Genomic DNA, 23950 nt, shown 5'->3' on the forward strand with positions numbered 1-23950 from the left:
TTTAAATAATGCCAAGTGCTTATAGTAAGCAGCACAGGATAATTATGTGTTGTTAAATAGATCCAGAGCTTATTATGAGTGTTTTCACATAGAAGGAGTGGTGTTAGGAGCATCTGACCAATCACAAACATAGATAAGACTTGGAAGGAAGCTGCGTCTATGAATGTGTATCTATTACTGGTACTCACAGGGGGGGGGAGACAGAGTTTAGATCCTCTCTAAAAACTCTAGACCCTGCTGTCTGTGCACAGAGGGCAGAAGGAATTTCCAGGAATGGGGTGTTATTGTCTGTTTGGTTAGTAGACACTGATCTCTAGGTCTGTAGTATATGAAGATGTACTTCAGGTAAGAAGTAAACTACCTTTGCAGTGCAGTAAACCAAAATTCTGCTTTATAGTACTTCCATTTAGAGTTACTATATAAAAATATCAGAACCACAGTTAACCTGAAATTCAACAGTTTTGTAAGAGAACGTCAGATGAGTTACTAATCGCGGGTGACGCACAGATATTCTTCCACGCCTCGGAGCTCCTTTACCTCTGTTTAAACATATTTCAAAGTCAGATCACATACTTTTTTGGGCTTTTTCCAATAATAGTGAAGATGATGCTGGTGGTAATTTAGAAGTGCTGTCATTACATAATGCAGCTCTGACTCCATTGTTTACAGTATTCTCGGTAGTCTGCAGCACGTGAAGGAACCTGCCAACTGAATGCATTGCTGGAACGTATATACAAACTGTTATTGTTTTACATACAGTATAAACACCGATGACACCATCTTTTCCGACACAATATACATATACAGTATGTACATATAGAGTACTGGCCTCCACGTGTACACCACTTATGAAGATGAGGTGCTGTAATCTAGGCTTGAGGTCTCAAACTTTCTGTGCAGCTTGGACTCATAAGAGGAGCTTGACATTTCACGCTGACTGGAAGAAGACCTGTTGCTCCCTAATGTATGCTGTCCACAGTTAGCACAAGCTGCTCACCTACAGGAGACATTTAAGTCTCACTGGGCCCCATCCTCAAACAAACTACACATTATAAAGGCTACTAACAGGCCTCTGTCTAAATCATCAAGCCGAAAACTTGACTTGCCAAGCCAGAAATAGCTGCCTTCCCTCTTAAGCGTTTTGCCTTCTCTCTTCCTTTCCACTGCTGTTGTCAAACCTGGCACATTTCAAGGCGATTCAGGAATTTGGTGAGTCAAGCCTTTTTACTGTCTAATCCCCTGACAGGCTTCACAACACGCCCCCGATCATATCCAAATGCTGCTGTGGCGTCACAGGTTTTGGGCCAAAGCTAACAACAGCAGATAAGACTTGTGCGTTTGATGTGGTTTAGGGAAATCCCTGTGAAACGACTAAAGTAAACATGACTAAAAACTTGATACGTGGTATGGAGGAAGCTAAGTTTTCTTTTTGCTTTATTAGAGTGGCTCTTATTGACTGTCTGGCCTTTGAAGACAGAGACTGACCACAGCACAGCATGTGGAACAAAAGCTGAGAACATCCTCGCACTACTCAATGGTGCTGATGTGCTACAGAAATTACAAAGACAAAATCTGCAACACTGATATACTGCGTATGCAGTATGCATGTTGCTATCATCTTCCTGCGATCCAGTCCCCTCAAAACATCAGTACTCTACTATTTATGACGGGCCATGTACAAACCCCACTTATGATGCATAGAAAGCCTGGGTTGGGTCAGTGGCTGCCAAACTCAGGTGTTTGGGCCACAGACGACCCTGCGGGGTGGGGAGGGGTATTTATATTTATCTTACATATTGTCAGAATGTAAGATATTAAAAAACAAAAACAAAAAGGTATCACAACTTTTAAAAAAAGGTGAGAGAAAGAGAAAATGTATTCCTAAATGAGGAGGAATGGATGCTTGGAGAACACGAAAAAGGAAACGTTCTAGAGTTCTTTCAGAATGATCAAAAATACAGCAATTCCACAGAGAACCTGTCAAGCTTAACGTCCCTTACAAATGCTTATTTTAGGTGTATAACTCAAGAATTTCTCTTCCTTTTTTTTGCACTGACAGGAGCGCAGCTGTCTAAATATCACAACCCTCGGTGTACTTCATGCAACACAAATCCTTTTGCTAACTTCAGTCACTGTGGGGTTTGGGGAAGATTCACATCCACCAGCTGTGGCGTTGAATGTGCATGGCTAGGCGCCCTGCCACACCTTGCTCCCCCCACACACGTGTACGTAGCCCTGCTTCCAGGCACCGGAGTGGGATTAGGACCCTGTGAACTTCTGCCAGGCCCTCAGCGGATGTGGAGCGGCAAATGGGACCATGTTGAACGTGTTTGCTTTGATGTCGACAGACTGTGTAGTTTACAAAGAACTGGTTTCTGGTGCTGTCTCTATATGCCTCTCGATAATAGATTCACCATCTTCCCACTGTTTCTCATCCTTCAGCGAGATTAGAGGAGAAAAAAGAAAAAGAAAAAACTATACTGCTCATTTTTCACCAGGGCTGCATTGTATATACTCTGACATGTTATGATGTGTTTCTGAGAGAGAACTGTTTGGAAATCTATTAAGATATGATCAGCAGTTTCCCAGATGAGCATCACGAAGCCCACTGTATAAAAATGACATACGCTCTTTTAGATTCTTACACGCACTCTGCTTTTCCATTCGGTCTGTATAAAATATCCAAGATGAACCCACTATGCACCCGTGGTGTGGGTATGAATTATTTCTATATGTAGGAGGGAAATGTTTCCAAATCTGTTCTGGAAACAGTTCCCTCTGTCATAGCCTTCACCACATCATTCTTGTTTGGATGTGTGGAAGGAAGAAAAAGGTGGCAAAGAGGAGGATAGGCAGCTGATTAGCCTGCCTCTCACAGGCTATATAGCAAAATTACCTGCAGCTGTCATGTAGCCTCTTACAAACATCCATATTTCATAAGCCGAGTCCCAGCTCCAGGCATTCCATCTGAATTCAGCCTTTTTAAACCCGGCAGGAAGAAGAACCGGAACTGACGTGGATAGAAAGCAGCAGTGCGTCTTAACAAAGCTGTACTTTTATGACAAAATGTGTTGGTCAACTTACTAAGTAACACAAATGAACAAATAAAACGTTGAAAACATACATGTACGTACATTACTCTTCTTGCTCAGAACACGCTGTTTCGGTTGGTGTACAAGGAGCAATAAAGGTGGATAGTTTCTTTTTTCAAGCAGCAGTCAGAAGTTGACAGATTTGTTCATTCACACCACTTTACAGAGGATTCTTTCATCAACAGAGCCCTGTGTCAGGCTGGACTTTCATCTGGGCGAATCCAAAAAAGACGGGGCTGTTCCATTTATAGAAGTTATACAAGTAACATTACATCAGTGAAATAGTGGAACGTTTGTCTTATGACTACACTTTGAGCCAAGACAGTGGGCATATACATTGTTACTAAGCTGCTTTTTGCTGTTTTAAGATTTTCATTTTTCCTGTGAGTTACTGCAGGTTCGGGTAACAGTAGGCTACAGAAGTTACTTAAGCAACCATTTATTTAGCCGGGGGCGCTTAATTTAGGTGGAACACCTAATGGAATGATTAAAGAATGAATCTAGTTTTAGGAACGATTTTTTTGGGAGGCCTACAATTTGTTTTTATTCATTCCACAATGGGAAGAGGAGGCTGTGGTGCTCGCAGGGACCGGGTTCTATTTGTGAAAGTCAGAGCAGAGGCAGAAAATCCAAAGAAAGAAACTAAAAAGTAGAAACTAATAAACTAAAAGGATTTTTGTGAAATGTAAATCCAATGGAAATCTAAGGAGCTTGGAAAGAAAAGTGGACTTCTTCAGGTTTCTCAAAGACGTTTCAGCTCCCATCTGAGAAGCTTCTTCAGTTCTAAGAGCTCGGTGGAGAGTCCGAGGTATTTAAGCCCTGGTGGGAGTTGCTCCTTAAGAGGGTCCCCGACCCACTATTGATCATGTTCCTCATCATATAGGGCAATGTGTGAAAACGGGTGTGGGTCATTATCAGCAGAGGTTTCAGGGGAAACCACTGTGAGACAGTTTCTGACCTCACAGCCCGCTGTTCACCAGCAGTGCTAGCTTCAACTATGCAAACACAAACACTACGTCCAGACGAACAGAATCGACTTCTTTTATTTGGTTTCTCTGTCCAAAATGTGAACATTGGCATCCTCGAAAGACTGACCCAATGTTGTTCCGTCCATTCTGCTCACCCTAGCTGGTGTCTGTGCATCTCTGCTGATTGGATGAAAGCCCAGTTGGGATAACCACATGTTTAAAGAGCTTTCTTTACATGCGTTCCTTTTCTTTCCCTTCTGCCTCAGAGGGGACGTTTTCTGCCCGGTGATGCAGAGTCCTGATTACTCCAAGTTTGTGTTCCAGAGAGTGGTGGGAGTCAAAGAGTCGATACTGGTCTGCGTGTGTGGGCTTCCGATAAACTTCAGCATTGAGGTTTCCATTCTCCTCAATGTACACAGCACAGTCCAGAAATGGCAAACTATTATTCTTTGTATGGTGAATTTTATGTTTCTATTCACTGAGTTGATGTGAACAGTGAAGGATTCTATTTCTTGGGTTTTGATTTGTCATCAACGTATTTGTACCAGTGGTTAGGTACTGTCCCATCAAAAGAGCAAAGAGCCTCACTTTCCACTTCCACAAGGTTTGCCACAGTGGGTGACACTGGGGAGCCCGTGGCACATCCATGTTTTTGTCTGTAGAAGCCTTTATTGTATTTCCACAGCATGTATTTATCCTGTTTTCCTTCTCTCGCCCCAACCAATCACAGCAGATGGCCCCGCCCCTCCCTGAGCCTGGTTCTACCGGAGGTTTCTTCCTATTAAAAGGGAGTTTTTCCTTCCCACTGTCGCCAAAGTGCTTGCTCATAGGGGGTCACTGATTGTTGGGTTTTTCTCTGTATGTATTATTGTAGGGTCTACCTTACAATATAAAGCGACTTGAGGCGACTGTTGTTGCGATTTGGCGCTGTATAAATAAAATTGAATTGAAAAATTGAAATTGAATATTCAAAATATTTGGTTGTAAGGCAGAGGTCTAACAGTGTGCAAATCTGATCGGGGGTAAAGCTAATTCTGTTTTCTAAGGCGCTGTCTTGCTGTAGTCATTTTCTGACCGTCTCCACTGTCTCAGTTTTAGGACTGCAAGCGAAGAGTGAGACCACAACAAAGGGCTCTATGGTTTCATCTGGATCCAGTGTAAATGTCTGAGTTTCTGATTTGGTCTTTGAACTGAAGAAGCTCCTCGGATGAAACACCATCAAACTCGTCTCTGAAACTCGTAGATAACCATGACCTGTAAGGCTGGGAACCCACACCAACATAAATCCAGTGGAGTTGAGTCCCAGAACATAAACATGGACAGCATACCATTGTAGGTTTCATTTAAATATATACATATATACTTATTAAATTGTTACCTTTGTTTGACTCTATAACTATTGTCCTAAACTTTCTTCTTCATCTTCTTTATGTCTAATATCTGTTACAATTTCCTGTTGTACTCTGCTGTATTGAGTAGCTAAATGGCAAAATATCAAAACTTAACTAAAATAGTTTTGCTCAATATGTACGAGAGGTTTAAAAACGACTTAGTGTTGTGGCACGCCATCAATTATTAGTCTTCAGAGGTGCCTGTAGGCAGACAGAGTGCGCTTCCAGTCTTTGTGCTAAAATAAACTAATCAGCTGCTGGCTGCTTCATATTTACTCTACAGAAACGAAAGTGAACATCAATCTAGTTCGTACGTATTTTCTCCAAATGCCGAACCATCTAATCGCTGCGGCAACATAGCTGAAGCTCTATATCTTCTGACAGTGCTAATGACAGATAAATCTGTAACATGTGTTTGTGGCTCAGTGCTGCTCAAAATGATGGGAACGGCAGTTTCTTTCACTCAGCTGATGGCTTCTGAGTCAGTACAGAGCAACTCTCGCCTCTGTCACTGTGGTCTCGTTGTCACACAAGAGCGTGGCTGTGGAAAACCGCTGCAGAAGACTTCCACTTTCTTTAAAACCTTCCATGCGCTCGCGCACACGCACACACAGCTTCGGGGTTAGCAGACCCACGCTTTCATCTCATCTATCTTTGGGCTCTTCCACTTCCCGTGAAGATTTTTTGGGAGTGGGACAGAGTTGAGAGCTCGAGCTTTTCATGGCGTCTTTCCTTTCAAAACAAAAGATTATTCAATTAATGTGTGTAATACACATTTTCCCCTTTGCTGACCCTGGGAGAGGAGATCAAAGACAGCTTTGTCTTTTATAGGGAAGTGGAGCTGAAGTCTGATGGAGACCAACTCTCAGGTTTTAGTAAAGGGTTACTCACAGGCCATAAGACTGGAGCAGAGATCTAAGCATTCCACTAGACAAAGTAGCTGCTGCAAAACTCATTACCCACTCCTTTTTTTTAGATGTAGGGGAATGATGATGTGCAGGGACGTTACATCATCATAACTTAAAACATAGTATTCTTTTAGCAGCACGCACTTTGAAAGTCTTTTGTAAATAACAGTCTATGAGACAAACCAAGCGCAACGAATGGCTGCATCAAATCTTTATTTTCATTTCCTACTAATGTGCCGACTACTGCGCTGTATATTCTGTATTAATCTGTTGTTTAAGGCAGCAGTCCCCAACCTTTTTTGCGCCACGGACCGGCCTTTAAGGTGTCACGGATAAATACAACAAAATAAAACCAGTACCGGTACCAAAAAGAAAGACGATTTATTCATAACACGTGGGAAAAGAGCCAGGGAAATTAAGTTAACAATAAAAACGATAAAAACCCTGAAAACCATAAATTTCACACCCGAGCGTCAACTCTTGCGGCCCAATACCAAACGACTCATGGACCGGTACTGGTCCGTGGCCCAGCAGTCCCCAACCCCTGGGACCGCTGGTTTAAGATACAAAACATGAATGGCACTATTGCTGATTAGCTGACTAATTCTAAAGTGTTAAAGAGTCTGTTTGTTTTTGTCAGCAGTGCTACTATTAGCCTACTTTAGCCCATTTCATGGTTAAAATCACTAACAGGGACAAAAGGGTTTGTAAGTGAGAGTCTTGAAAAGTGTCAGACTGAAGACTTTGTCCTTTTGTCACAATGTACGGATTCTTCTAATAGTTCAGCTCTTTGAAAAATGTGCTGGTCATTACTGATGTAAATTGGCAGCTTGTGTGTTTAGAAATGTGTGTGTTGTTAGCGGATCTCCAGCAAGAAAGTCTACTCCAAAGTTAGCGTGATTGAGACCGTCCATGTCCATTTGCCCTGCTTAGTAAACTTTACAAACTATTAACTTGGAGCATGGCCTATACTTTGAATTTAGCTAAACACAGCTTGCGTGTGAAGTTGCATGTGTCTCCTGCAAATACAGAGCAGATTTTTGAATCATCTTTAGCACCCACTGTAGAAAGTGTCTGCGTCATTCTTACCATCGCACCATCAGCCCATGTTCCAGGAAGTTCTTCAGGTTGGGTAGTGTCTGCTGCAGGTCTGGGGTGGTCAGTCCATGTTGATATCTCAGCTGCAAGACAAGGGAGCCACATGCTGTGTCATTAACTCCTGACAACCTACCACGTTGTACTGAGCCACATGTAACCTTACACGTAGCGTATGGTGGGCCGGCACCGTCGCATTTAACTCTGACACATGTGACCAGTCTCCATGTTTACAGGAGATAGAAATATTACCTACAGAAGAAGTCTGCATTCTTTCACCATGACACAGTACTATTCTCCCCTTCAGACTATTACTCATCTGGACACAGAGTGGGCAGTCTTCCCTGATAACAGGCATGTGCGCTAATATGTAAAGTGTGTGGAAAGACAGGAGATGAGATGCGGGTGGCAAGAAACAGCAAACACGTTACTGAAACATCTGGATGAAACGGGGCAAAGACAGGACATTAGAAAGCCCATTACATTCTCCCATGATCTCTCTCTCTCTCTCTGACTTCTATATTTGGCCTTGAACAGTCCCCTCCTTTTAGCCACAGCACTTTATTTCATGATGATACAATCAAATCTTACATTTAAAAAAAAAAGAAAAAGTTTCAAGGCCACCTTGAACCTCCAGCACTCGTGCCAGAAATATCTCCTCCAACAGTTGAGTGATGTCACAGCAAGCCATCAGTTGTCCCGGGGAGTTTATTTAACCTATATCACTGAACAGCAGAGGAGCATCATGCCACACGTCTAGCTTATATCTCAGAGGCCCCTCTATCACATACACACTGCCTACATCGGCTTACATCTGTTTTGTTTCCACTTGGGTGCCACAGCAACCACTCAAATTTCTTTTTTAAACACTTCTGTGGTGAAGAGATGAAGCGCACATGACTATGACAGTCCACTCACTCAGGATGCACTCAGATGCAGCTCGTTGATATACGAGCACTTAATGGATAAGCGGCCTAACTGAAAAAGGAATTAAGGAGAAATAAATGTTGAGGCCTCTGAGGTCAAAGATTAGATTTACCTGTTTACAGTAAAAGAAGAGACAGATGTTTTCAAGGTCGTCAGCAGGCCTTCAGACACATCCATACAAGCTTTTTTTTTCTTGTGGTAAATTTTGCTGTAGTGGCACAGTAGCCACACCTAACATTTAGGGTTTCACAATCCGGTGCTTTTGTGGGGCTCTCTTAAATGAAGTGTGCGAAGTGATTGTGGTTACATAGCACAATTAAAGAGTGCCGTATTTTCTGCACTAAAAATCCTTTAATTTTCTCAAAAATCATCAGTGCGCCTCATGTATGAATTCTGGTTGTGCTTACTGACCTCGAACCGATTTTCTGTGGTACACGGCGCTCAAAAATCTGTCAAAAATGTTTTAGTACGACTTTGCTAAGCTACGAAGCCGCACCGCTTGATGGATTGTCGGAGCATTACGGCTACCGTAGTCAGGAGCCTCGCGGAGGAATCTGGGTCCTAAACTCCGTCTTATTCAGGTCCCAAAGTCAAACGATCACTGCGGCATCACTGAGTTACAAACTGTCTAAGGCTACGTTCACACTGCAGGTCTTAATGCTCAATTCCGATTTTTTGATCAAATCCGATTTTTTTGTCTGCTTGTTCACACTACAAATAAAATGCGACAGCAAACACTCTCCAGTGTGAACGCTCAAAGCGGCCCGCATGCGCAAAAGAAGATGTCACACACTCTGTTTAGACCCAGAGCAAACAATATTGTTTGACTGATGGCCCTTAATATAAAGACTTCGGACTTTACGTTTCCCAATTTTTGCTTTAAGTTATTTTGTTATTTACATAATAATGTAGATAACCTAATAATTATCCTTATTGCTGTTTTAGAGGCGATTTCGGTCAGAATCTGCAGATTATACAGTACAAATAAAATGTTCACGTTTCTCCAGCGTTGTCTTCCCAACAGTTTCACAAACATCTACACTGGATGGCCAGGAAGCGTTCGCGATGTCTTCTCGGGCGCTTCTCCAGCGCTAATAATTGGCGTCTGTCTCGTGTCAGTGACGTAAAAGACGGATTTAATGCGACATGACCATTCAAACAGCAGTCGCTTTCTGAAACATCGGATATGTATCGGATTCAGTACCACATACGAAAGTGACCCAGATCGGATTTGAAAATATCGGATTTGTGCCGTTCACACTGTCATACCATGATCGGATATGGGTTGCATAGGGTCAAAAAAATCGGATTTGATGCGCTTTCGCCTGCAGTGTGAACGTAGCCTATATTCTTTCATCTTTAATAAAATGATCAGCGTTGCTGCTCTACCAGGTGTAACAATTAAGTTTAACATCCAGGCATCCATGAAAACAGAATTTATTAGATTTAACGGAGTTAGAAGTTAGCAGGAAGTTAGCTCGCTAGCTTCCACCTAAACATGATATAGCATGTTCTGACTGAGAGATTTCTGAAACAAATTCAAACGTACAGCTCTGCTATCACTTCCAACATAAATGAAGACAGAAAACTAAACAGCAGTGACGTTTGTAGGGTTACTGAAGTTGGGCTAGCTGGTATATAATGATGTGCTACGTGATCGCTAGCTACACAGCTATGTTAGCATAGCATAAACACAGTGAAGCTGGAGGATGAACGCTAAATTTTTTCCACTCGATAAAAGTTAACGTGAGGGTTCCTGATGGTTAGGGACAAATGCAATTGCATGGCAGGATGCTGTAAACGGACCAAACTTCAGTCAGGAGAACAACTGAGATAATCCATCCACAATACGAGGTTAGTCATTAATATACTGCAACAACATGGGAATAGAGCAGCTGCAGAGAATTCAACATTAATGAATCAATGGTACGGAAGTGGAGGAAGCAAGAAGAATGAGTTGAGGAAAGTTTGACTTATCTGACTGTTTTGTTTCACTTAATGCGCCTTATATTCTGGTGCACCTTATGGTCCGAAGAATACCGTACACGATAAAAATTCCCCAAATTATATTTATATGCATTATTTGCCCAAAGACATAAGTTTCACTGTATAACCAACAGGAGAGCAGTGAGGCTTTGTACAGGACACAACACAGAGACCAGTGGTAACTGTAAGGATATCCATCTGAAGCCAGATTAGGACCCATAACAGCGTTGATGGAGCTGATCTGTTCAATTCTGCATTTTTCTGTGTTCTCTGCACCACATGTCAGGATGATGTTGTACTGTCACCCCACCTGGCAGGTGGACGGTGTGAACACAAGTTGCGGTTTGAAAAGGTTAAAAGCAAAAATATGTTTGGCAGTAGAAGCTCTTCAAATATGAGACACCCAGACAAAAACCAAGCGTGGCTCTTGTAAAGCTTGATTAATAGCAAGTAGAGGCATAAAGGCACTGAAACAAAAAGGTCCACTCAACATAAATCCCCTTCAATGTCAACAGCTGCCAGAATAATGTGCACACTGTATGGCATGAAGGGTACAGTATGTGTATGATGGACTGAAGTGTTTTGCATCAATCTTGCAGTGTGTTTTTGCATGTGTGTGTTCTGGTCTCAAATGGTCCGTGTCTGTTGGGGGAGCACCAGAATCAACAGCTCTGACAGTATCAGAGGGAGGTTTTATCAAACACAGTTCATAGTGGGGGAGTCGGAGACAAGGGTGACACCTCAAAACCCAGCTGATGATGGAACGGTCCAAAACCTACGAGAACAACACAGAGATCCCATTCATGGATCAAGGTAAACATCGGGGTTCTGACCAAGAGATGGTGGAACTGGGTTTGAATCGGTAGGCCAAGATCAATAACACCAACAGATTTAGACACAAAGAAGAAAAAGCACAGCAATGTCAGCAAAGTGGGGCTGGCTGCTAAATGCTACAAAAATTCAAAACCCTTTCCTACCTCACATCAGTCCCAGAGCTTTAAAAACGATAAAGCAGGAATCATGAATCAGATATAAATATAAGGTTAAAGCCTTTGTAGAACATAATGTATGTTTTCCTTCTCAGTTAAGCAGCGTAACAAAATGCTATCTTTAAAATCCCATTACTTGGCCTGTGTTCTTGAGTGTGTGAAAAACACTGATGTCAAATTACATGGCTGTATGTTCGAGTACGTGTGGAGGAGAAAAAGCATGAGCCTGCATTTGGATTTGTTCCTTTTATTGTTTTCCTTATGATTAGAAAGTATGCGGCGTACAGCAAGTGGATAGAAGCGAATACGAGAGAGTGATGGGTGACGTCACAGTCTCGCTCCCAGTGATCTTCATCACTGTGGAGGCTGTCGTGAGCAATTTAACTTCTGATGTTTTTGGTCTTGTTTTGTGCGACATACAGTCGCCCCCCCCCCTGTCTACACCTGCCTCTGTATGACATCATTGAGAAAAAATATTCCTAATATAGTCACGTCAGAAACATAAAGACACCTGTGGGCACAGAAACCGTCACGCCACCTGGTGTTCAAATCTTCTTTCTGCAAGGGGCAGCCAAGCAGAAGAAAGTAGGCTTAATAGGAAAGGGAGCGAACAGCTTGTTTCAGAGGACGAGGGACTGCACCAAGACGTAGTACGATGTAAGAAAGGATTATTACTGAACTGCAAATCATGCAAAACAGCTCTAGTACCATCTGTAGACAAATATATCGTGCTGGAAATGAGCACAGTTGGTATAAATATGTCCGTCCTGAGGAAGCCCATATGTGGTTGCTTTGTATTCTGATGAGGAACATGGCTGATCCTTTATAATGTATGCCTCCTACAAGCCAACGCTGAAGAATTCCAAACTCTACCTGCATGGATATTCACTCAAGCCAAATCTCTGCCAGTGTCCACCAACAACACTTGAGCTAAGTGTGTGCTTGGCAGCAGTGCAGAGCCACCAGTGCTGGGCGACTGCAGCTTCACACTGTCTCTGTAATGAGGTGTTAAACACATTCAGACAGTTTGTAAGGCTGAACGCATACAGCCCTACAGCTGACCCAGCGCTCAGCCAGCCAGACTATCAATATTCATAAACCAGTCTGGCTAAGGCAGATATATCTATCTATCTATCTATCTATCTATCTATCTATCTATATATGAGTGCTGCTTGTGGCCTTTGTGTAGGGAAGACATTTATCCTGTAACCTGGCTTTCAAATATGCAAGCATCAACCCTCTTATTTCTTCTTCTGACCCGCCTTCTGATCTCTAGACACAACAGAAAATCAAAAATGGAACGTAGAGAGCTGAGAATATTGCAAAAGAAGATGAAAATTGTGAGAACCCAGCAACAGCGGGCCACAGGCCTGGGATCAGCAAAGCCATGAAGCTATGGCAAAGAGCTGCTGAAGCTAGGTTAAGAAGAGAGGTGGTGATCAGTGAGCAGTGGTGTGAGAAGAACACTTCAGATGTGATGTTTGCTTTGAGAGGATTGATGGAGACGTATAGAGAAGTTAAGTAGGAGATGCATTGTGTCTGTGGATCTAAAGAAAGCATATGACAGAGTAAGACAGGAGCTGTGGTACTGAATGAGCAAGTCAGGAGTGGCAGAAAAGCATGTAAGGCTGGTGCTGCACATGTATGAGGACGGTGAGAGTAACATATGGGTTTAAAGGTAGAGGTGGGACTACATCAGGGTCTGCTCTGATGTTTGCAATGGTAACTGACAGGCTGACAGATGAGGTCAGGCAAGAGTCTTTGTGGAGTATGATGTTTATGTGATCTGCAGTGAGAGCAGGGAGCAGGTGGAAGAGAGCCTGGAGAGGTGGAGGGATGTACTGGAGAGAAAAGGAATCAAAGTCAGTAGATGCGAGACAGACTACATATTTGTGAATGACAGGGAAAGGTTAGCATGAAAGCAGCAAAAGTAGCCAAGGTTTATGAGCTGCAATACCTTAGGTCAACCATCAAAGCAACGGGCAGTGCACAAGAGAGGTGAGGAAGAGAGTGCAGGCAAGGTGGAGTGGGTGAAGATTAGCGTCAGGGGTGACTTGTGAGAGAAGGATAGCAGCAAGAGTGAATGAAAAGATTGGTAGAGAGATCTGCTATGGTGTATGGTTTGAAGACAGCGGCGCTAACAAAAAGATAGGAGGCCGAGCTGAAGATGATCAAATTAAGAGTGAGCAGAATGGACAGTATTAGAAATGAGTACAGCAGAGAAACTGCTCAGGTTGAGCAGTTTGGAGATGAGGTTAGAGAAGCAAGGCTGAGATGGTTTGCAGACCTCAGAGGAGGTTTACAGATGTACAGGACATGAAGAAAGTTGGTGTGTCAGAACAGGATGCTAGAGATATGATGAGATTGACGCAGATGATTCACTGTGGTGACCCCTAAAGGGAGCAGCTGAAACAGCAGTAGTGAGAAAGACCTGATGCAGCTTAATGGCTTAAAGCTGGGTGTTATTTACAACTCTGTGCTCCGTGAAAGCTTCGACTGCAGGATGGAAACAAACAGCTAAACAGGAAGGTTTAGATTCTGGTCTAAAAATTCAAACTGTTTTTTGGGAGTGTGTCACTGAAACCAAATAAAAAACGACTTGTTTTCTGCTTCACACAGCAGAATTGAACTTTTGTGCAAAACAACAGCATGCAGAAACAATCTCAGTGTTTCTGTCAGCAAATACAGAGCCGCTCAAACAACTGCTCAGAATCAGATCACTTGAGAGAGCTTGTCATTTCCAGTTTCCCTTTCATACCTCCTTGTGATTTATGCTGGAGTCGTTTACGTGTTTGTGCACGAGTGTGGATGCGTGCTTTCATGCTGCCCACAGGGTTCCTTGTAATAGGGCTAACCCTGTCGTGGCAAGAAATTCCCAGGGCTCATTGAGGACAGCTGAAAGGTGAGAGGATCTAGTTCGGGGTGGGGGGTTGGTGGATTGGGGACACCCACTGGGGCTTTTTCAAATGATGACATAGTGAAATCGATCTAGCAAGGGATCCTCGCTGCTGCACACAGTTGTGTGTACATTCCCTTCAACAAAACCCACTCAGGGCTTTGGAGACTCTGCAGCGTGTCTAGTGGGTAATCGGTCTGTATGACAGCAGGGTTTATTATGAGTGTGTGAGTTTAGAGAACGAGTGCAACTGACCCATCACATCTGAGAATTTGGGGACTCATCCCTATTCATCATCAAGATAAAGGAACAGCCCAAAGAATGCAGCAGTGTATACAGGCCCAGCTTGCCAATCCACTGGAGCCATGACCACACACAAACACACGCAAGCTGAACAGGGCTGGCGGGAACCAGTCAGTTTACAGTACATGCCACCCATCATTTGGCAAAATCTGCTTGTTTGCTCTGAACTCTGTAAAGACGCTAAACAAGCACAGTCCCACTCATGCCGTGTATTACCACTTCCCCGAGTTTGTCAGTACTAATCACATTCAGATTAAAACCACTAATATGGCCGGGCTGCTGAGAATTTTGAGGTTTATTACTGACGATGCGTTGCAGAAACGGTCGCCCAGGTAACTGGTTTCTGAAGTCTGATTTCGAAACCTCAAGAGAAGAAAAAACAAAAACAAAAGTCACCATATTTAGGTCAGAGAGAGTCAAGTTATCAAGCCTGGTTAGCAAGCTGCATCCCTGGTGCTAAATAATAAACTAATAAAGTACTCGACTTTAACTCATCACAACTAAAGCACAAATTTCTTGAATGGACTGTACTGCACAGCGAGACATATTATTTATCATGTAACTGTATTAAAATGCTCCAAAAGGCTGCAAAAGTGCAAAGGTGAGAGGTCCAGTTCAGACTCGAATTAGCAAAGGTGACGTCCAGCAGACAGCTACTGCCGACAGCTGAACACCTGTCAGTTACAGCACACTTCATTTTTCCTCTTGGATTCGCCCACCATAAAAGGGTAACTATCTGTAGTGGAACCAGGCTACAAACATGCTTTTCATGTTAAGTTTAACATGACAGTCTCTGGGTTTGACCCGCTTTTCCACTCCAGGAAATGCCATTTTTGCCATTTCTACACTAGCATTGTTTTTCAGCATCAGAGGTTGCTATCTGTTGCGGCCCAAAACCTGAACTTGATGAGTTAAAAGGTGAAAGTCTCCAAATCAAACTCAGTAGTAGTATCATATGCATGCCTAGCCTGTCCACTGGGGTAAAGACAGGAACGGTTATTTTACAGAGCACATAGGTTTTACATGCTCCCTGGGGAAGGTAATCAGGGAGCTCATTAGGTCCTATGACAGCTTGTTATAAAGGGGCTAACCAGGGGTTCCTCCCTCCACTGTCCCTGTGGTCAGACTGTGTACGGGATACTTCAGCAGAGGCAGCGAGGCTGACCCAGGCATTCATTTTCATATTTAGACCCCATATGTTGAGAATTGGAGCTTTGGGAGATAACTTGCCACAGACAATTTTTCAGAGCCGTGCCTTTTCTGGTTAAGATGATTGATTCATGAACAGCTTACATACCAGTGAATTAAAAAGAAACAGAGTATACGAAGAAATAATATTACAGGAGCTGAATGATATGTTGGCGCAGCAAAATCCCCTGTAACAAATTATGACCATTAGTGTGGACTAATTTGTTACAGTGTAATTAAACTGTTCCCGTCACTCCTCTCATCATGATAGATGGAATTCAGTAAAGCCTGCAGTGCTGTTAATTGTTGAGCCAAAGCTAACACACAGACCAAGTTTTAAATTACTATTAAAATCTGGTCAATTCTAAAAAGCCCAATGAAACAGTGAAAAAGCGTTACTGTACCTAATGTTGCATTTACCTCAATTCGGACCGATATGGGTTGTGATGCATATGGACCATCCCTCTGTTCAAGTGAGACATGCAATAAAACAGCAGTTTCTTGGCTGATTAGAGCAGCTTTGGGGCAGCTGTGGTGTCTTTTCGGGTCGTTTGGCTGGTGCGTGAAAATCACCCGCCCCACACACAGCGCGCGTGTGTGGCCAGAACTGCTTTGCAGATGATTTCCTCACACTCGATGGCAGCAGTTCCATGTTTTACTGTTCTCATTATAGCTGCTATTATATTAGCATCTGTATTTTTGTAAAACCAGCACACGCAGTGGCACGTCAAAGTACATTTTGTTAGTTTGTGTTTGCAGCTCCACGATCCACATACAGCTCTGAATCTCTTTTCTCTGTTTGCCTTCGTATCTGCTGCAGCCAACGGCTTCAAGGTCGAGTCCAGCCTTGAGGAAATAAACATCTGATTCACCTCAGTGGGCTGATATGGTGGAAATGTCAGAACACTATATTTACATATGGGGAGATTTCATCTGATATGTTATTTTGATGTTTCAATAAACAGTTTAAGTCAGGAGAAAGATTACAGCACTGGCATTATCTTTGTGGCTAAGCTGCAAAGCCAGACCACATAATTTCTTGTGTTATACAGTTTATTTATTTGAACCTACAATACAACATGATATAACCAAGCTCGGCTTGAACTTTGAACATGAGGAAGAAAACAAATTATTCTGGATTTATAACTTTGCAACTGAACCTGAAAGTGAAACTTTCCTAAAGGCACAACTGTGCCTTTACATCCCATTTGAACTTTCCTCTTTTCCATGTTTGCAGCTGTGAGCAACAATTAAAAATAAAAGCAAATGACATTTCTGCTCTTACATCTTAACAACAACATGACAAATCTGTGTTGCTGTTGATGCATCTTTTCTTTGTCTTTCTTGGCAACTGCAACCAGACAAGTGCATCGCTAAGAACTCAAGTGCTGAGTCTAAAGTCCTTCGGGGAAGTGTTCACTGTTACCAGTGTTCCCCAGTGTTAACTGGGGCTGTGCGATATGACCAAAATCTCATATCCCGATATAAGACATCTATCGTCCTGACAACGATATAAATCACAAAAATGTTACACTTTCTGAAAATTCTGTGAATCTCGGGCAACTCGACTTGTGTGAAGTGTCTTCAGCTGGGCGTCGTGCACCTGGAGTCGAGCGTTTTGACTGATGCATGAAACTGTACACTTTTAGACATAAGTTGTAACAGCCGCCGTTTTCTTTGTATTTATTACACGGCGTGCTTCGGGGAAAGGCGTGCTCTAAAGTTTGAGTCTGAGGTTTATTTGGAGCACCTGACGGCTCTTTATTGCTTCTTGTCCGTAAACTCTCTCCACACTCTTTCACGTGATTGTTGCGTAGGTGGTAGAAGACGTTTGTCGTGTGGAGTCTGAGGTGGGGGCCGGTTTCCTGCATAATTTGCAGAGTACAGTTTTCTGGTCCGTATCAGACTTTTCATAACCAAGCCATGTCCGTGCTACAGAGGCAGCCCCTCGTTTAGAAATAAGGTCCTGGATTTGTTTTGACTGGTCCTTCTGTTTGTCATCATTTTAGTTTATTTTGAAAATTTGAACAGGATCTTCAGCTTTATTGTGAAAGGTTTATGTGGAAAATAAACAAGCAGACGGGTTTACCGTCGTTGTTGCTAACGACAACAAGTAAAAACAGTTGCTTGTCCGTCTGTAGTGTGGTTATTTTAAATATAAGAGAAAGAGGGAACTTGAAGAAATTCATATAGCTGCTACAGTGACCATCAAAACAATATAAAATATTGCCATAAATAGTTTATTTTGCGACACCATGAAACAAATGATAGCGTGATATGAAACGATAGATGTTTTCATATCATCATCAGATATATATCATCATGTCGAACAGGCCTAGTGTGAACCTTTACTATCAGAAGAGCCATTTTTGAGCAATTTTTGATTAAAAAAAACAAAACAAAAACTCAAACATGACAAAGTCTGAAGTACCATTGAGAAAACTGCAACGCACCAAGCCATGTTTTAAACACACACACACGCCGTCCTGTTTTCAGAGAGGTAACCTCATGACTCCCTGAATGTGATGCATTTAAGGGAAACCTGGAAACTGTAACGGCAGAAAAAGCTCTTTTACTCTCTCTCCAAACAGGCTGGCTAGTAGTTGGATATGAATTTAAATACAGAGCATTACTGGCATGTTGCAAGGCTAGTATTAGCTTCATACTGGTGTAACTACGGAACCTCTAATAAATACCAGAAACCAGCAGTTACACTCAGAAATACTTTCTGGTCTTATCTCCAATTTTTATCTTTTTTTTGCCTTTTCCCCTCCTCAACTCCGTTTGCTTTCCATTAAACAGAACGTCCCCTCTGAGAATCTCTTTCTAGCTCACTGGTGGATTAGAAATGGTTGATTATGTTTGCTACAGTATGTTGCTCCTATGATTCCACCCATGTGGCCTATTCTATCCTACACAGTAGGCCCATAATGAAAATCAGCCTGTACAGCCATCAATCATCCACTAAATGAATTATATTGAAACGGTGGGCAGGATGCACGCAAAATGGCCGAGACAAAAGGGCAGCAGATGGGAGTAGTGGCATCCAGTGAGAAAAAGTGACCGTTTCACAGAAGGACGAGCATTTTTAATGTTGTACGTGGTCGTGTTAATCGCCGACCTGCTGTTTTTAGATTCTGCATTTGCGGCTTTGAGTTATCCGACAGGAAAAACGTCAAGTGGTGCAATGCAGGTTCAAAACCTCAACTGTCGTGCAGCACAAGTTGATTAATCACCAGAGCCTTTCATGTGTCTGAATAAATATACAGAGGAGGGCTGAAAAGTTGTTTGAGTCTGGCTAGGGTCATTCATTCACAACAAAAAATCACTTCCCTTAAGTTCCGAGCAGCTCTCCGGCCTTGAATACACGCCACGGCTATCATCATCCACTCTTTGAGCCAAACTTAGAATTCATAAACACTGCGAGCGTTTGCTTACCAACGAGAAAGACTTCCCACATCTTTAGAGTTTAAAGAATCACCACCATCTCATACACAAAAGCATGACTATTTTCTAGGATAAGTATTTCTTTTATTTCTTCGTTTAAAACATCAACCCAGTTACATTCGATTAGAAGTGGACCGCATGCAAACGCAGACAACTCCATTCATAAATGCTCAAACATCAGTGCAGGGCAGCGGTCCACCGACGTCCAAGAGGCGTCACAGTTCGAGTGAACAGCCCGGCTCCAAATGTCGCAAAGGACGAACAAAAAGAAGCGAGTCGCATCAACAAAGTAGAACAGTAATATTTCTTCAGACTTCCTGTTGTCCTTCTGGGCGCGCGTAACCATAGAGGAGAGGCTGAACAGCTACAGTGTGCGTCTGTGTGGCAAGGATAATGATTCAACTGTTATATGAGCTCATAATTCATATTTCTATTTTAGGAGTTAAAAAATTACCTATTGCTTAAAAAAAAAAAAAAAAAAGCACACTAGACTACTCGCTGAGTAATGTTGTAAGCCCTCCATTTCTTCTGTTTTTCTTGGAGGTGGGAGCATCTGCACCTCGGCTGAAATCGAAGCCCATATTGAGGCAAAAATGATTTGCGCTGCCACAAACACATACCGATTCAACACACGTTGGATCATGTCTTTCAAGTCATTATCAGATTTTTTGTCAACATTAAGCGCTGACCAGTTGATACACTGCTTCCGTCAATTCCAGAAAAGTGTCAACACATGCAGGGCAGGCGCTATAAAAATAAGTTAGAGTTTTACTCTCACTAATTAAATCAACCAAACATTAAATCATGCTTTTTATTTTTAGACCTGCCTCAAAGCGGCTGATAGAAAACAGACTGAGACCACATTCAGGCTTAAACAATCAAATCCCTTTCTTCTACCGAGCAGCCCTTCATGTAGACGAGGAGGTGCAACAGTGAGAACTTCCAAAGGAGCTGAAATGTAGCTAAATGTTAACATCTATCTGAAAAGATGTAACGCGACTCCTTCCGTGGTAAATGAAAGTCACGGGTTAATCATTGAAGACTTTATCTGCCCTTATCATCTAAAGCTCCACAGCTCAGCTCGCAGCGGCCTGTAACTAATCTACAGCATATAATGTCTAATATCCAGGATCCTGAGCGAGATTGGAGAAAAGTGACGGAAAGGAAAGGGAAAACAGTACTTATAGACTAAACATTTTACTTTAAGAATCCACTGGGAAAAAAAGAAAACAACACAATTGTGTCTCTAAATCATCTTGGGTGTGCCCAGACTTCAGCTGAGTGCAGGAGGCTCGACTGAAGCCTGGGTTACATTAGCTCCTACTGGCCGACATCCCTAAACGTGTGACCACACTGTCAGAGGTCACGTTACAGTGTGGGTAATGCAAGTGGATGGTTTTGCAAACAATAACCCCGAGGACTAAAGAAACAAAAGTCTCTCATTTTCCACTTTGCTACAGTTTAAGGTGTTATAGCACTGCATCCTCTAATGTGAAACAGTTTTTAAATGAGCTTTAAATGTCCTCTATCTCTCCACACACTTATACAGTGCAGCAGTATGTTTCAGGTTAAGGTTTTTGACCAAATTATCGGCTTTAGCACAGTGGCAGCATCGCTTAAAAATGCATGAAACCCAAAGCAAACCACTGATATCTTCATGGGAACTGCATGATTGCATATCATCACACAAGAATTTTAAATTCCTCCTTTAACGGCTGAAATGTAGTCATTTTTGTGCTTCCCGTCTCTTGTGTCAAACAAGCGTGTGATAAAACAGCTCTTAGTATTTCATACTGAAAGCTCTCCCACTGCATTTAACATTTTTTAACTGTGTTGGCTTTCTCCTTTTCCCCTCTCTGCTCCCTCCCTTCTGTCTCCTCCACACTCTGGTAATGTAATACAGGTGTGGTGTACTCACTGAGCCTGGGTCCGGTTCAAATAGAGCCCTAATTCAAACCAGATTCTTCTGTCGCATTACTTGTTGTTACACTTTGCCGAGTATAGTGTTGCTGCCAAATTCAGTCAACAGATTTACATAATTACGGGAAAGGCTGTATGAGACGAATAGGAAATTCAGTTAGGGAGACCACTGGTGGCAAGAGACCAATTGTAGTCTCCTCTGAGCCCGAGCACTGCGAGGACAAGGTGGGTGCTGCAGTGCCATGATGTGGTTCCTGAGTGAGCATTGATCAGTACAGCAGGCCAGCGTGTCTAACGTGCTACAGAGTCACCTATTAGAGGTGCCACCCTCCTCGAGCGTCACTCCGGCCCTCAGGCTAATGACCCTCGCCACTGTAACACTAGACAAACTAAGAAACCCAACACCTACGCGTGTTAGCCCTCTCTGTGAAATCACAACACCGAGTCCAATTTCCTGTCAGCAGTACTGGCATGGAAGGCTATCATCAATCCTCCATGGCAGCTCTCATAAGGACTCCCGGTGCTTGGATGAGGCACACCTAGCAGAGTATGGTAATTCACTACTTTGTAGTTTCTAGTACAAAGCATACAAAGCTTGTGAAGCCACACATGTCCGTGGAATGAACAGCAGCTGGTGCCAAAGAATGAAGGCACAGGGAACTGGAGCTTCATCAGAGCTCATCGCACACATCTACGGTATTCTTCGTTAGAGGTAATGATCCAGTAAAGGAGGACGCTTCTCCTGAATCGACACAGCAAACTTTGCTCCAGCTGCAGTAGGCCACATATACTCATGACAACTTACTTATTTCAAATATAGCGCGAGTCTGATCACACTCATTTTATTACCTGGAATTAAAGCACTGCGGTGTTTTACAGGGGAAATTTTTCTCTCCCTGTTTTTTAATACATGTGTTTCCACAAGGCCCCTGGAAAATACTAGACCAGAGGATGAATATATGGTTTGTGGGCAGGTGCCTATCCTAGCTTCACGCTGCCCACATGTTCTCTCCGAGTCTATTTAACTTCTGGTGAATAGGGCATATTATTTTCTTTTCGTTTCCTCTTTATTTTGTGGATGTCTTTACGACTGAGATTTTCTATTAATTTTACCGCTGGATCCGAGGTCACAGGGAGAGCCTGGGCTGGAAAACTCTGTGCACATTTTTCATCTGTCCGAATTACCAGCTTGGAAATGTATTGCTTTCAGAGTGATGCTTGAGAGAGCTACTTATCCAAATGTCTGCTTAGTTTAACTGTCTATTTTTAAGTCTAAAGCATGAGTGAGCCATGACAAGAACTGAAGAATGAATAATAAATGATGTGGGCTTTGGTTTGGTTGTTTAAAAACTATTTCACACTACATAAAAACAGCAAACATTTGCATCTGGCAGATAGCATTAAAACCTCTTTCAGCCTACGTCACCGAAACAGTTTGTCAAGTATGAATACAACCTCGATGACAGTAAAATGACTACGTCTGGGCTGCAGTACAGCTCGCTGGCCAAGTACATGCCCTATCAAAACAGTAAGCAGAAAGCCGAAGATGAAATCTTAGACTTTCAATATTTCAGAGAGTTCAAAGGGACTTGCAGTCAGATCCTGCTGCGAGTTTACTGGATAAAACGTGCCACATTAAACTGCCCCGTGGAGCAATTTGACTCTGTGAGGATAAAAGCATAAATAAGAAAACAAGAAGAATTTCATATATCCACTGTATGTGTACCACTTGTAATATGGACATCTTCAGTAGAAATACTGCACTTTGGATTTGAATAATAGTCTAAAAGTGTATTTATACATCAGCCACGAAGATGCAAATATATTAAATATTACCAGTAGATTGTAGTAAGAACTACAGGCAAAGACAAAATCTTCATTATGCTTCAGAAAGGACACTTATGTAAAAGACTTCTAATGGATTTTAATCAGGCTTGGAAGGTTTAAAGACTGACTTGTGTTAATGTCGTTTGGGATTTAAACCATCAGAAACCAGGACTGACAAATACGACTATGAACAAAGTGTGTTGTAAAACACAGCAAATACAGTAATGCACAAGAAAAGGAGAAGCCTCGGCTTTCACTCGTTCCAAGTATCAAATTAAAACCTGCTACGACATAGGAAGAGGATCGGCTCGGTCCCGTTTATTTTGGAGAGCCCGGAGCATTCCCGATCATCTGGGTTCGTTCAGCTGTGACCCAGCAGAGCGTTAACCATGTTTAAACTTTTTTTTTTACATTGCCAAAGGGTTGTAGTGTTTGAATATGAAACAGTCCAATAGAGAGAAAAAAATTGCTGATTACAACTTTGTAATTCAAATGACATCATATTTGATTACACCTGGATGTGGAGTGTTTAATGCATGATTTGCTTCACATCAGGTGAGGATTAGGATCTAATCTGGAATTAGAATATCTGAGTCATACTGTTATAGTTAATATAGTTTGTACTTTCTAATTAGTTTTTATTTTTATTTCATTTTTACTTTCTGTTTATGTTCGAGTCCAGTTTAGTTTTTAAATTGTATGAAAAAATTTGTTTGAGTGTTAGTTTTGCTCTTTTTAATTATTATTCGGCATACGTCGGGGGCAAGATTCAGGAAAATCCGTTCATGTACAACAATACAATGAAAAGAAAATAATTAAAATGTTTTCACATCTCGTTAGGTTACTATAATAATCATGATTCATACTGTCCTCTGACCTGCTTGGCTGTGTGCTTAGTAAAAACTGTTCACGGCTCTTTATCTACCTAGAATACAATAATTTACTCAACTTCCTGTTGAGTAACTGCCAGCCTCCATCTGCTAAGGCAAGGCAAATATATACACAATATAAAA

At 42.3% G+C, this 23950-nt stretch overlaps 1 protein-coding gene across 1 annotated transcript in view; it reads right to left on the reverse strand.

Annotated features, from left to right (window-relative positions):
* The window catches only part of uvrag (UV radiation resistance associated gene), a 95600-nt gene that overhangs the window by 6158 nt on the left and 65492 nt on the right, over positions 1–23950 (reverse strand). Inside the window, exon 14 of the mRNA XM_063487353.1 lies at positions 7449–7540. Coding sequence (XP_063343423.1) covers positions 7449–7540 — 92 coding nt within the window. The remainder of the gene's footprint in view (positions 1–7448; positions 7541–23950) is intronic.

This window comes from Pelmatolapia mariae, linkage group LG10_11 (genome assembly GCF_036321145.2).
Source record: "Pelmatolapia mariae isolate MD_Pm_ZW linkage group LG10_11, Pm_UMD_F_2, whole genome shotgun sequence".
NCBI classification, from domain to species: domain Eukaryota; kingdom Metazoa; phylum Chordata; class Actinopteri; order Cichliformes; family Cichlidae; genus Pelmatolapia; species Pelmatolapia mariae.